The following is a 14,354-nucleotide window of genomic DNA, read 5'->3' as shown; positions in this document are numbered from 1 at the left end:
GCTGAGGCAGGAGAATCGCTTGAACCCGGGAGGCGGAGGTTGCGGTGAGCTGAGATCACGCCACTGCACTCCAGCCTGGGCAACAAGAGCAAAACTCTGTCTCAATAAATAAATAAATAAATAAATAAATAACATGTTAGGCCGGGCCCAGTAGCTCACGCCTGTAATCCCAGCACTTTGGGAGGCTGAGGTGGGCGGATTGTTTGAGGTCAGGAGCTCGAGATCAGCCTGGCCAACATAGCGAAACCCCACCTCTACTAAAAATACAAAAATTAGCCAGGCTTGGTGGTGCACGCCTGTAATCCCAGCTACTGGGGAGACTGAGGCAGGAGAATCGCTTGAACCTGGGAGGCGGAGGTTGCATTCAGCCAAGATCGTGCCACTGCACTCCAGCCTGGGCGACAGAGCGAGACTCCATCTCAAAACAAACAAATAAATAAAATAAATAAATAAATAACATGTTCATTATAGTAAAGCTGGAAATTACGGAAAAGTGGGAAGGAAACCAAAGATTTTATTTAACTACCAAAGCCAGGCACTTGGGATATTTTATTTAATGGTTTTCCATATGGGATTTTTTTTTTTTTTTTTTTTTTTTGCAGGCACGAGGGTTTTTTTTGGTTCTCTGTAATATGGTTGGGAACTCAATATTAAGAAGTAGAGAATCCCAGCTACTCAGGAGGCTAAGGTGTGAGGATCACTTGAAGCCAGGAGTTCAAGATCAACCTGGGCTACGTAGAGAGACCCCGTTCCAAAAAAGATGTAAAGCTGGAAGGAAACTTGGGGTCAGCTGGACTGGCCGCCTTTGTTGACAAGGCAGGAAAGCCTGGCTCAGTACCGCCGAATGATTTGTCCAAGGTGAGCGGTGGCAGAGCTGGAACCAGAAGCTGTTAGATGTTTGCTGCCCCTTAAACTCCAGCAGCAAACCTCCCTCTGTCCCCGAAGACCATCTTCACAGGGCATGGTTAGTGCATAGTGGATCTAGGCTCCAGACTGAGGGTCTATCTGGGAAGGGCTTCTAGGAAACCCCCAGCTTCCTCGATAAAGGATGTGGCTCTGGTTACACCCCTCCCCCATTTCCAGATGGAAATTTAGCTAAAAAGTGAGGGCCACAGAGCCCAGCAAGGGGCGTGGTCCGTGCCTGTTCCCAAGGGCGGAGCCAGCCAGCAGGGTCACCCTGTTCCTTTAAGAGAAGGGGGAGCGCTAGCCCCTCTCAGCCATCCTGTCCTGTCTTCCATCCCGGCCAAATCCGAAAGGGAAAATGAAAGAGGGAGCAGGAGGCGCCGGTCCCAGCCACCTCCCAAGGTCCCTGGCTCAGCTCTGACACCCCAGTCCCGGCCCCAGGGTGAGTGGGGTTGGGTGGCGGTTTAGGGGCTCCAGGGGCGTGTGGGGACCTGTGTAAGTGTGGGGTGGGGAGGCTCTCAGGAGATGTGGAGGCTGGAAGCACAGGAGGCCGGGGAGGAGGGAGAGGCCTGGCCTCGCATTCCCACCACGCTGGGGTAGGAGGGCAGGGACACCTCCGACAAAGGACCCTGTGACAGTTATGAAAGCGGAGTTGCCTCTGTACCAGCCCCCCACCCTGAGAGGAGTTCACTGCAGTAAAAATGGTGAGAGAAATGGTGGGCCAAGAAAGGAGTGGTCTCGCTGCCTCTGCCACTCCCACTCGTCCCAGGGGCACCAAATTGGGTCTAGAGGCTCGGGTTCGAGGCTCCACTCTTCCCACAGCATCCTTGACAGCTAAGGGCACCACTGGGTTTCCGCTTCCGAAACCAGGCAAGTCAGGGGCTGGCCCAGCTGATCTCCAAGATCCTTCCTAAGAATCTGGGATCTGGAGGATCCCAGGGTCGAACGGAGACGGCTCAGGGGGTGCGGCTAAAATGCAAATGGGGGATCCTCCCCAGCACCCATCGGCCCCAAAGAGAAGGGAACCCATAGCTGAGCGTCGCCTGCTCCCCTCGGGCCCTCCCATGGCCCTCCATTTCATACTGGTTTCATCGCTAAACGCGGGCCTCTCCTACCTCACGACTCACCCTGAAGTCAGAGAAGGTCCAACGGACCCCACCCCGATAGGCTTGGAAAGGGCGGGGGTCCCTGACCTGCCCCATCCCCTGACTCCCCGCCCCGCGTCCCCAGCGCCATGGGGGAGTGGGCGTTCCTGGGCTCGCTGCTGGACGCCGTGCAGCTGCAGTCGCCGCTCGTGGGCCGCCTCTGGCTGGTGGTCATGCTGATCTTCCGCATCCTGGTGCTGGCCACGGTGGGCGGCGCCGTGTTCGAGGACGAGCAAGAGGAGTTCGTGTGCAACACGCTGCAGCCGGGCTGTCGCCAGACCTGCTATGACCGCGCCTTCCCGGTCTCCCACTACCGTTTCTGGCTCTTCCACATCCTGCTGCTCTCAGCGCCCCCGGTGCTGTTCGTCGTCTACTCCATGCACCGGGCAGGCAAGGAGGCGGGCGGCGCTGAGGCGGCGGCGCAGTGCGCCCCCGGACTGCCCGAGGCCCAGTGCGCGCCGTGCGCCCTGCGCGCCCGCCGCGCGCGCCGCTGCTACCTGCTGAGCGTGGCGCTGCGCCTGCTGGCCGAGCTGACCTTCCTGGGAGGCCAGGCGCTGCTCTACGGCTTCCGCGTGGCCCCCCACTTCGCGTGCGCCGGTCCGCCCTGCCCGCACACGGTCGACTGCTTCGTGAGCCGGCCCACCGAGAAGACAGTCTTCGTGCTCTTCTACTTCGCGGTGGGGCTGCTATCCGCGCTGCTCAGCGTAGCCGAGCTGGGCCACCTGCTCTGGAAGGGCCGCCCGCGCGCCGGGGAGTGTGACAACCGCTGCAACCGAGCACACGAAGAGGCGCAGAAGCTGCTCCCGCCGCCGCCGCCGCCACCTCCGCCGCCGGCCCTGCCCTCCCGGCGCTCCGGCCCCGAGCCCTGCGACCCGCCCGCCTATGCGCACCGGGCGCCGGCCAGCCTCCGCGAGGGCGGCAGCGGCCGCGGCAAGGCGTCACCGGCCACCGGCCGCCGAGATCTGGCCATCTAGGGGCGGGCCCCGCCTCGCGTGGGCTGGACAGCGAGGGCTGGACCCCGCCACCTCCGCACGCACCGCAGAAGCCGGAAGCTGCTTCCACCAGAGCTGTCGCGGGACCTGCCCCGGCAGGAGACGCTTTGTGGGGACGGCCCGCGGGCTGCATCGCACTTGCCTCGTACTGCCTCCCAGTGGCTGCCGGCGGCACCTGGGGCAGGCCGGGCTGGGGGCGGAGAATGAACTCAGGCAGGTCCTGGATGCCACCACCCAAGTGGAAAGGAAGGAGACCAGGGCCCTGAGAGAGAGTGGATCCGAGGGGGAGAGCAGAGAGGAAGGTGGAGAGTGGTTGTTTTACTGGGGACAAAAACAACTGTGATGCCAGCATTCTCAGGCACTCTCTGTGTTCAGAGAGAGAGTGGTCCCCGTGTGGGCCCTCTGCGAGTGTGCATACACGGACACATAAGCACTGTGAGCTGTGTGCACGCGCACCTGTACACTCTGTGTGAGCGCTGTGCATGTGCGCGCATGTGTACACCCTGCGTGAGGCCCACTTGTGCACACAGACACACGTAACCCTCCCAGGTGAGCTGTGTGCACATGCACGCAGACACATGTATGCCCCGTGAGAGCTGTGTACTCACATCTTTGTGAGCTTTGTATGAGTGCATTGTGCACACACGCACATGTCCATTCTGCGTGGGCTGCGTGTGCACACCTGTACACAGAAACATCCTTGTGCGGTGTGTGTGCATGTGTACATCCTGCGTGACCTCCGTGTGTGCACGCGTGTGTGCGTGATCTCTGATATGCACTGCGGTGGTGGCCAGGATCCGATGCCAGCAGCAGCCACAGTGGCTCCCTCCCCACCACCCTAACCCAGCCCACCTGCCAGGGCATCACAGGAGGTCTGTCCCCCCTCACATGAGACCCCGCCCAGGGAGGGAAGAGGAGGAGAGGCTCCGTTTTCCCGGGCAGGCCTCAATCCTCGGGAGCCTATGAGCACATCCTCACTGTACGCCTTGTGGCGAGGCGGGGGCTGGGCCCGTTCATGGAGGTGGGGTGGGGGTGGGCGGCGGGCCGGAGGGCAACCCAGTCGTGTGTTATGCCTCCCTCCTCCATCTTCATCCTCCCCGCCGCTACTGCTCCCCCAGGCTATAAACGGGAAAATCCCTTCTGTCCTCAGGAGAAAGCTCCCAAAACACACGCGCTCCCGGCCCTGCCTTCCCTTCCAACCACCCCCTTCTTCCTACTTGCGGGCATTCGAAGAGCTGCTGCCTATGCAGCTCATCCCCCTCCTGTGTCTCCCCTCCCGTCTGCCCTCCCCCTTCACCAGCCAGTGGGCTGCTCTCCATAAGATCACCCAGGACCTAAGTGACAAATCCAGGGGCCGTCATCGGGCTGCACCTTGAGGGCCTCACCGCATCCTGCCTACTAGGCTGTGCGTTCCCCGCCGTCACCCCACCCTGTCCTTCTGAGTTCCTGGCGTCTTTCTCAGCTCTCCTGTGCCCCACACAGCAGTGGGAGGTCTTTCTGAATAACCCCCCTCCCCCCACTTAAACCCGGGGCTGAGGGCAGCACCCCTGCCCTCAGGGTGAGTCAAGTGCCTTCACAAAGCTTCCTTCTGAAGCCCTGCCCCTGTCAGGCCTCCCACCCCACAGCACCGGCTTCCAGGTGTGCTCAGAACCATAGGGATTTTCTGTTCTAACAAGCACCAGACCCGCTTGCTGCCAAGCATTTGAACGTGCTGTTCCTTTGCCCAGAGTAGCCGCTGCTTCCTGCAGCCTTCTCCTCCCCTAGCTAATGCCCACCCACCTATTGTTGTCACTTGGGAAGAAAACAGACACCTTCAAGGAGAGGGCTCCCCTGGTAGCCCCCACCCCAAGACAGAGCTGGATGCCCCTCCCTTCCCTAGGGAGAGCACTTCTCCTGCAGGGTGGCATTGCTGTCTCCCCTTCCATGGCACGTAGTATGTGCTCAGTAAATATGTGTTGGATGAGAAACTGAAGGTGTCCCCAGGCCTACACCACTGCCATGCCCGAACACTATCCATGCTATGGTGGGCACCATCTCTCTGATGACAGTTCTGTGTCCACAACCCAGACCCCTCCACACAAACCCAGATGGGGCTGTGCCACTGTTTTCCAGATGTATTCATTCAACAAATATTTGTAGGGTACCTGCTGTGTGTCAGGTGATGTTCAAGATCAGCATCATCCAATGGAAATAGCATGTGAGCCATGTATGTAGTTTCAAGTTTTTCATTAGCCACATTAAAAAAGTAAAAGGAAACAAGTGAAATTAATTCTAGTCATGTATTTTATTTAACCTAGTATATCCAAAATATTTTCATCTTAATGCCTCATTGATATTAAAAAGTATTAAGGAAATAGTTTACATTCTTTTTTTCATACTAAGTCTTCCAAATCTGCACCCACCTGGCCAATTCTTTCCTCTAGAGATTTAGCAATGAGCCGAGAGAGCGCCCCTGCACTCCAGCCTCGGCTACAGCGGGAGACTCCGTCTCAAAATAAATAAAATTAAATTAAAAAGAGATTTAGCTGAGAGGGCCACCTCTTCCAGAAAGGCTTCTGAGCCGTGCCCCAGGCCTGATTCAGTGCCTCTGCCCTGCACTCCCGTAGGCCTGTCAAGCCTGTTGCAGCTCTGCCCAGGTGGCATCCCGGTCACCTTCCTCTGGCTCAGTCTCCCTGCGGAGGATGGGCCCTGGCTCAGTGCAAAGCACATCAGCCCTGGAGGACCACACTCCACAGCAGTGGATCTCACCTGGGGGTGATTTTGCCCCCCAGGGAGACGTTTAGCAGTGTCTGGAGACATATTTGGTTGTTACAGCTGGGGTGGGGGAGAAGCATCACTAGGGTTTCATGGGCAGAAGGTTGGAGATGTTGCTTAGCATCCTACAATGCACAGGACAGCCCCCACAACCTGGCTCAGATCTTCACATTGGTGCTGAAGCTGAGCAACTCTGCTCGACAGCAGTGAACTGTCGACCACTGAGGACAACCCCAAGACCAGAGGTTCCCAACAGCAAAGGCACTACCCCAAGGGGCACTTTGTAAATGTGGGGGCCACTGCTTTGTTTTCACAATGATGGAGGACCCCGTTGGCATTTAGTGGGCAAGGGCTATGGACGTCAAGATATCCTCCTGAAATAAAAACCTGCTTGGCACAACTTTTTTGTTTTTATTTTTATTATTTGAGACAGGGTCTCCATCTGTTGCCCAGACTAGAGTGCAGTGGTGTTATCACAGCTCACTGGAGCCTCAGCCTCCAGGGATCCAGCAACTCTCCCACCTGAGCCCCCCGCCAAGTAGCTGAGACCACAGATGCACGCTACAAGGCTAGGCTAATTTTTGTATTTTTTTTGTAGAGGCAGGGTTTCACCATGTTGCCCAGGCTGGTCTTGAACTCCTGGACTCAAGTGATCGTTCAGCCTCTGCCTCCCAAAGTTCTGGGATTACAGGCGTGAGCCACCACGCCCGGCCTCAGGCAAAACTTTAGAATGTCCAGCTGGACATTGGCATAAGTGAAAACCCTAGGCCCAAACCCTGTTCTACATATAAAATATTAAGGGTTTTGAGGCCGGGCACGGTGGCTCACACCTGTAATCCCAGCACTTTGGGAGGCCGAGGCGGGCGGATCATGAGGTCAGGAGATCGAGACCATCCTGGCCAACACGGTGAAACCCCGTCTCTACTAAAAATACAAAAATTAGCCGGGCGTGGCGACTTGTGCCTGTAGTCCCAGCTGCTGGGGAGGCTGAGGCAGGAGAATGGCGAGAACCTGGGAGGCGGAGCTTGCAGTGAACCGAGATTGCGCCACTGCCCTCCAGCCTGGGTGACACAGCAAGACTCTGTCTCAAAAAAAAAAAGAAAAAAAGAAAAGAAAAAGAAAAAATCATTAAGGGTTTTGTTTGGGCTTTTTTTGCATAGTTTTATTATAGATCAAACATGCCGATTTTTATTCCAACATCCACCCATGCTCTTTAATGTTCCTGAGCTTCTTGTACAGAATGGCTTCCAACCTTCTTCTTTTAAATCCAAAGGTATTCATTCAAAAGAGGGGCAAGCATTAATGTATTGAAACACATAGCACTGCCCCTCAATTTATCCTTTATAATACGGTTGTGACAACATATTGATCTGTGAAATCACGTGTACAGGTACAGTATGTTAGATTTCATTTCAGACTCGTAAAGATGTTACAAAATATTTACTGGAGGAATAGCGCCTCGGTCCCCACGGTTGCCTCCAGCCTAGCGCGGCCGGTGAGTCAAGCAAGGCGCTGCCGCCACCTGGTGGTTAACGTAGAAATGGCAGGCAGCCTCTAGCAGAAGGAACCCTTTGCCTTACTCCCTCCCAGCTAGGCCCCCACACCACTTGGAGGCAGAGGGCTGAGCTCCTAAGCTTCCATCCCAATCCTGTGCTCTTGTTAAGTTTCTTTCTTCTTTCTTTCTTTCTCTCTTTCTTCCTTTCCTTTCCCTTTCCTTTCTCCTTCTTTCTTTCCTTCCTTCCTTCTTTCTTTTTCTTTCTTTCTTTCTTTTTTGAGACGGAGTCCTGCTCCGTCGCCCAGGCTGGAGTGCAATGGCGCGATCTCGACTCGCTGCAAGCTCCGGCTCCCAGGTTCAAGCGATTCTCTTGCCTCAGCCTCCCTGATAGCTGGGATTACAAGCGCCTGCCACCATGCCCAGCTAATTTTTTTGTATTTTTAGTAGAGACGGGGTTTCACCATGATGGCCAGGCTGGTTTTGAGCTCCTGACCTCAAGTGATCCGCCCACCTCAGCCTCCCAAAGTGCTGGAATTACAGGCGTGAGCCACTGCACCAGGCCTCTTGTTAGGTTTCTATGAGTCCCTGACCCCAGCTCCTGTGCCATCTGTCATTCCTGCTGTGATGGTGAAGGCTGGACCCAGCCTCTGGCTTCCCAAGGACCAGAAATGTCTAGGGGTGGGTCCGGCTTCCTCCCTCAGACTGGGGGTTCCCTGAAGGTGGGCACAGCTTTCCTCCTCTCCTCCCCCACTCCCAGACTGGGGCTCCTTGACATGTACAGTGTGGATCCCCAGACTGAGGGCTTCCCAAGGGGCAGGACTTTCTCCTTCTCAGTATCTCCAAAGACCCCAGAACAAGGTAAGCCTCAGAAGGCAGCTTGGAAGGGTGCCCTGGCCAGCCCCTTGGCCCCAGTGCTCATTCCTGCCCATCACAGGCCCAGAGCACATGATGAAACCCATCCCAAGCCCCCAGCCCAGACGCCAAGAGGGGGTGGAGGCAGCGAGGCTGGAGGCATGTGTAGAATAAATAGAACTTTATTCTTTATCCAGTAGATCTCAGTGGAAAGCCCAACAGTAACAGGTGCACCCACGGGCTCCAGGGGAAGGGGCCCCAACCCCTGGTGGAGGAGGTCAGGGCAGAGCCAGCTCCCCCAGCTGGGGGTGCAGGGGTGAGGGGAGACCCCCCTAGGCCCGTCCTGCGGGGTAAGGAGGGGGCACGGGGGTGGGACAGGTTGGGGGTGGGGGGCAGGCCAGGGAAATGGAGGAACTCAGGCCAAGTGTGTGTCGGCCCATCTACTGTCCAGTGTGTGTGTGTGTGTATGTGTGTGTGTACGTGCGCACGCGCATGTGTGTGGTGTCTGGGGGCCCTATGGGGGTGCTGGTGGCTGAGGCCGGGGGTGGGGGCAGCTCGAGCCCCTGGCCAGCCCCTTCACAGTGGGGGCTGGGGAGCCTAGATGATGTGGGCCCTGACGGGAGGCAGCTCTGCCAAGGAGCCAGGTCTGGGAAAACTCTGTGTCCCGGGGCCCCTGCTCTGCCCCTGCTCCATGCCTCATGGTGGGTGCAGGCAAGTGCCAAGGCCAGGAGCCTGTCCTTTCAGGGGTGCCCCACACCGTCCACACCCAGTGGTCAGGCAGAGGGAGAAAGGGGCTGGCGGCTTCTCCAGTGCGAGGGAGGGGAAGGCAGGCCTTGGAAAGTTAGTACTTCACAGTTTTAAAGAGAAAACTGAGGAGGAAAAGGCTGAGGAGAACTGGGGGGCACAGGGACATGAAAGGAGAGTGGGGGCCCCTTCCGAGCCACTCCCTCCCCCGGACCCACCCCCTCCAGCTCTGGATCCAGCTCCCCCCAATACACAGCACAAATTCCTTCAGTATAAATGTGCTTAAAATGAAAATTCTTATTAAAAAAAAAATCAAAACAAAAAAATTAAAATAAAAACAAAACCAGCGAGAATTAATACCTGGGGTTGGTACGGCAGGGTATGTACAGGGGGAACCCCCGCCCCTGTCCCACCCCCTCTGTCACCAACCAAGGCAGGGGGGAGGTTGAGGTTCCCCAGCTGGGGAGCAATGGCTTGTGAGTTCTGAGGATGGGGGAGCCAAGTCCTGGCGTTTGCTGGTGATGAAGATGTGGTGAGCTGGGCAGAGGGGTGTCTTGATGAACACGAGGCCCCCAGGACCCATCCTGAGACCCAGGACCAGGGGCCTCACTCAGTTCCCGGCCTCGGCCTCTGACGTCAGCCCAGGCTGTGGGAGCAGGCAGTCCACTGAGGGCCCAGGCCTCTGTCCAAGGAGTCGCTGCCTCCTCCCTCCCCGTCCCCCAGGGAAGGTCCCCAGTACTGCCCAGGAGGACAGGTGGGGGCAGGGCTGGTGCGGGGTCACATGGTCGGTAGAAAGGCAGAGAAAAGCCGGGGCGGAGGGCGAGGGCTGTGTCCATATGGCGTGGGCGGTCACGGGGAGTGGGTGGCCGGGCTGCTTCTGTTGGAGCTGGGGCTGAGGCTGGGGCTACAGCTGCCTGGCGGGGGGGCCAGGCCACCCCCGTCCCGCCCCCCACCCCCCGGCTGTCCGCTCAGAGTGTCCAGGCCCTCTGAGTTCTCCAGCATTTCCTGGATGAGAGGCGGCATGGAGCCCGGGATCTCCATCTTCAGCGTGATCACCCGCTCAGCCCCTGCAGGAAAGGAGGGGGCAGAGGTCAGCACGCTGGGCCAGCCCTCCCACCCCCAGCCCCAGCGAGCCTGGCTCGAGGTGGGAAGATCAATACCACTGAATTAGCATCTTTCTTGGGATTCAGTTCTTTGACACGAGCCAGCTCACTTAAGCCCCCAAGTCCAGAGGCTGGGGGCAATGGGGCAAAGTGGTCCCGAACTCTGGCTCCAGGGCCAGACTGCCGGCCTGGGCTTGACACCAAGCCCTTCCTTCCTCTATGCTGTGCGCTAGGGATTATCCTGACTCCTCTGTAAACACTAATGTTATCCCCGCCCCTCAGAAGGGAAACTGCAGCTCGGAGCTGTTAAGTGACCCACACAAGGACACACACCCACGTGTCTGGTTCCAGAGCCACGATCTGAACTACCACACAAAGGTGACACAGGCAGGCCACCTCGGCAAAGTGGAGTCACTAGGGGACCTCGGCCTAGACACAGATGGGGACAGGTGTCGTATTGTCCTGGCACAAAGACACGGGGTGCTGGCTTGGATATGGGGGCCTGGGCCAGGTGTCGGGGGCCGGCACCCCTCCAGGTCTGTGAGCCTCACCCTTGGCACTGATGCTTCGCAGGTCAGTGATCTTCATTAGCATCTTGGGGAACATGTGGGGGCGGCTGGGCCTCCGCTTCCGTACGTAGACCTTTAGCGCCTCCAGCAGCGGCTCCTGCAGCATGTCCACCCGGTCCGGCTGCTCCAGGTCCTGGCGGTCTGAGGAAGCAGAGCCACCCCGTGAGCAGCTGGGAACACAGCTGCACCCCCAGCCTCGGCCACCGGGAGGCGTGCCTGCCCAGGCCATGGAGGACGGCAGCTCGCAGGCACCTCAGGGCATGGGGTCTCTGCTGCTGCAGGGAACAGAGACCCTTAAAAGGGAGCAACGGGGGCTGAGGTTGAGGAGGTGCCCCAAACCCTCCCTGAGCCCAGTTCGTGGGATGGGACCCCAAATGGGCAGTGCCATCCCCAAGCAGGGAGAGGGTTCCCAGGCAGGCTCCCACTCCCACCTGTTATTCTGGAAACCAGATGAAATGGCGGAAATCACAACAATAAAACAGCAACTAACAAGCACTGGAGCTCGCTCTGGGCACCTGCACAGTATCTGTTACCACCGTAATCCTCCCATCAGCCTCATGAGCTAGAGACCGTTACTGCCCCCACTGTATAGAAACGGAGGCCCAGAGAAGTTCAGCAACCTGCTCAGGGTCATGCATCGGCCAGGAGGTGACCCTGGTTGGTCCGACCCTCAAACCCTCACTCTTAACCTCCCTAGAAGGGGTGTTGCCCGGAAATCGGGAACAGGAGTCCAGGCCCCACATGGCCCCCTTGCTGTGTAGTTGCAGACCAGACCCTGCCCTCTAGAGAGGCCTGACAGAGGCGGCCTGAAAGAGCTCCCTGGAAGAGACTCTGGGGCTGCACTCCCATCCCAGCCCAGCCCCCAGACCCAGGCCCCCTGCCCACCTCCGCAGATGAGGCAGATGGCGCTGAGCAACCCCGTCTCCGCATCATCCATCTCCAGGGGCAGCAGCTGGTTGGCGAAGGCAAAGACCAGGTCGGTGAGGGGGCCGAAGCCAGCGTTGTGCATCTGGGTCCGGTTCAGGGTCAGCCCGTCCGAGAAGGTCATGGTGTCCTGCTCGGGCGTGTACCGCGTGCAGATCCGCAGGATCTGGGTGCAGAGGATGCATGGGTTCAGGGACTGAACCCGAACCCACTCTGAGCACTCGGCACCAGCGCTCCCGGAGGACCACCTGGCAGGCGGCCAGAGCAATGCTGTCTGATAGAATTTTCTACAATGATGGAAAGGTTCTACGTCTGCACCATCCAATACCTCAGCCACCAGCCACATGCGTCTATTGAGTACTTGAAATGTTGCTAATGCAACTGAGGAACTGAATTGAGTTTAATTTTAATTAATTTAAATTTAAATAGTCACATGTGGCGAGCAGCTACTGTAATGGACAGTGCAGGTGCAGGTCATCCTGCCTGCATGCAGACAATGTAGAGGGGACCTAGAATTTCTAGGAGCTAAGGAACACTGGGCTGCTGCCTACAGCTCCCAGGATGAGGCACACAACAGGCGCTCAGTAAATGTGTATTGGCTTGAACTCTGTTGCAGGAACCCAGACCGTGCCTCCTGCATCCACGGCGTGGGGATGGAAGCCCCTGCAGGCAGCACAATCTAAACCTCCCACCCATCACCCGCCTCAACATTCAGAGGCACCCATGGAGAAATGACAGTCTGCTGGCTCATGCGGGAGGATCACCTGAGGTCAGGAGTTCGAGACCAGCCTGGCCAACATGGTGAAACCCCGTCTCTACAAAAATACAAAAATTAGCCGGGTGTGGTAGTGGGTGCCTGTAATCCCAGCTACTCAGGAGGCTGAGGCAGGAGAATCGCTTGAACCCGGGAGGCAGCAGTTGCAGGCTGCAGTGAGCCAAAATCATACTACTGCACTCCAGCCTGGGTGACAAGAGTGAAACTCCGTCTCAAAAAAGAAAAAAACAAAAGGAAATTACAGCCTCGTCAAATCCCAGGTTCCCCACCCTGGAGGTGACCAAGAGTTAACAGGTGGACTGAGCCCTTGTCAGGGACAGCAGGAAGGAGAGTGCTCCCTCCAGCCTAGGCTTTGGCAGTTCCCACCGCCTCTTCCTGCCCCCACCCCCTGCATCCAGCCTCCAGCCCAGTCTACCCTCGGGCTCGGCTCCGGCTCACCGAGTGCCCGGCAGTCCCGAGCTCAGCATGGCCTCGCAGCAGCAAGTCTTTCACTTCCTGCTCCTGAGTTAGGGCTACCTTCTCACCACCCCCTCTACAAACCCCTAGATGTCACCTCCTCTGAGACATCATCCTTCAGGCCCAAGCAGTCACAAGCCCTCCCCCAATCTCCAGGAAGCGTTGATCACAGTTTTGCAACTTCTGTTGACTTATCTCTTGCCTCACATGGAAGGTTTTCAAGAGAGAGGATGGTGGTGCATTCACTGCTGGGTTCCTGACACCCAGCTCGAACACTGGCCAGAGGATCCTAGGTGAGTCTTTTTAGTTTTTTGCAGAAATAAGGTCTCACTATGTTGCCCAGGGTGGTCTTGAACTTCCAGCCTCAAGTGATCCTCCTGCCTCGCTCGGCCTCCCAAAGTGCTGGGATTACAGGTATGAGCCACTGCACCTGGCTCCTACGTGAATCTTTATTACTGGCTAAATGGATGGATGGCTGGGTGGCTGGATATGTGTATGGGTGAACAGGTGAGCTCCTGCACATCTGGCTGCTAGGTGGCTGAGTGGACAGGGAGACAAGTGGACAGGTGGACATATGGGGAGAGGAAGGGCAGACATTTGGGCGGTGGACATTTGGACAGGTTGATTGCAGACAGACATTTAGGAGGGTGGCTGTCTGGCTGGAAGGACATCTACCCAGGACACAGGGGCAGTGCCTGGGGGGCAGGGTGCAGACCCTCACCAGGATGTCCAGGCAGGCAGCCTTGAGGAGGGTGATCTGGTCGGCGATGGTGAGGGTGGTGAAGCCGGGCAGCTGCTTGGCGAACTCCACAGTCTTAATGATGCACTTGGTGGAGAGTTCACTGAACTTGTCCCAAAGGTCAATGTCCAGAGAGACACGTTGTTCTGAGCTGTTGTTCTGGGGGAGGAGGGAGAGTGAGGGCCTTCTTCTCCATGGCACCCCTTCTCGGCCTGGCTCCAGCCCCCACAGGCCTGCCCTCTACCCAGCCTTCACTTCCTGGGAGCTCCTTGGGAAGCAGCAGCAGGAGGAGGGGGAAGAGAGGGGAAGGGAAGGACGCAGAGATCCAGCCGGGGGGAGGAGGAAATGCCTGGCACAAGAAGGGGTGCCTGACAGGGGCCCGTCCTGGTCCTGTGGCCCTGGGCACATCCCACCCTTCAGGCTGGGGGAAAGCCATACCGTAGTGTATTTGCCCAGCTGGCAGAGGGCAGGGAAGGTTTCTTGGTGCGCTTTGCGCACCTTCTCAATGAGCTCCCCCACCTCCGGCGTCAGCGTGTAGCTCTCAGAGCACTCGGGCTTGGGCACCTCCTTCTTCTTCTTGTTTCGGTCGTTTCTCACAGCTGTGGAGGGCAGAGGGGGTTAGAGGGCAGCTGCAGGCTGCTCAGGGCCTCGTCCACCCCCAGCCTGACAGAGAGCTGCCAGCTGCTGAGGAGGTCACCCAGGCTTGTAAGCACGCACACACAGCACGCGTTCACGGGCAGGCAAGGCATTGGCACGCACTCCAGCCCTCCATGCCCACCCATCCCACACATCAAGTTCTGCCCCAGAAGCCCCATGAGCACAGCTGTGGCCCTGCACACCGCCCCCCCCCCACCCGCAGCCAGCCGTGTGCTGTCCCCCACGCGTCTACTCCAGCTCACACTC

At 57.8% G+C, this 14,354-nt stretch overlaps 2 protein-coding genes across 7 annotated transcripts in view; one reads left to right on the top strand and one right to left on the bottom strand.

Moving 5' to 3' along the window:
- Positions 1-501: 501 nt before the first annotated feature.
- On the top strand, positions 502-5,512 carry GJD3 (gap junction protein delta 3). Its single transcript, XM_063655378.1, has one exon. It carries the CDS (start codon positions 2,138-2,140, stop codon positions 3,020-3,022), a length of 885 nt encoding a protein of 294 aa, XP_063511448.1. The 5' UTR covers positions 502-2,137; the 3' UTR covers positions 3,023-5,512.
- Positions 5,513-8,307: 2,795 nt separating this feature from the next.
- RARA (retinoic acid receptor alpha) overlaps positions 8,308-14,354 on the bottom strand; it is a 48,596-nt gene continuing 42,549 nt past the window's right edge. For 3 of the 6 annotated variants that reach the window (XM_054457896.2, XM_054457895.2, XM_054457897.2), the window contains 5 exons: positions 13,890-14,050; positions 13,434-13,610; positions 11,443-11,647; positions 10,540-10,698; positions 8,308-9,952 (listed from right to left, as the gene is read on the bottom strand). In XM_054457896.2, coding sequence (XP_054313871.1) covers positions 9,735-9,952; positions 10,540-10,698; positions 11,443-11,647; positions 13,434-13,610; positions 13,890-14,050 — 920 coding nt within the window. In that variant the 3' untranslated portion in view covers positions 8,308-9,734. Of the gene's footprint in view, positions 9,953-10,539; positions 10,699-11,442; positions 11,678-13,433; positions 13,611-13,889; positions 14,051-14,354 lie in introns of all 6 variants that reach the window. The other 3 variants (XM_063656827.1, XM_063656826.1, XM_063656828.1) reach the window with 1 other exon arrangement.

This window comes from Pongo pygmaeus, chromosome 19, assembly GCF_028885625.2.
Source record: "Pongo pygmaeus isolate AG05252 chromosome 19, NHGRI_mPonPyg2-v2.0_pri, whole genome shotgun sequence".
Taxonomy (NCBI): domain Eukaryota; kingdom Metazoa; phylum Chordata; class Mammalia; order Primates; family Hominidae; genus Pongo; species Pongo pygmaeus.
This window is presented reverse-complemented; position numbering and strand designations above follow the sequence as displayed.

Bases quoted from the DNA above. Each gene is read 5' to 3' on its own strand.
- GJD3 (XM_063655378.1), top strand. From the start codon at position 2,138: ATGGGGGAGTGGGCGTTCCTGGGCTCGCTGCTGGACGCCGTGCAGCTG.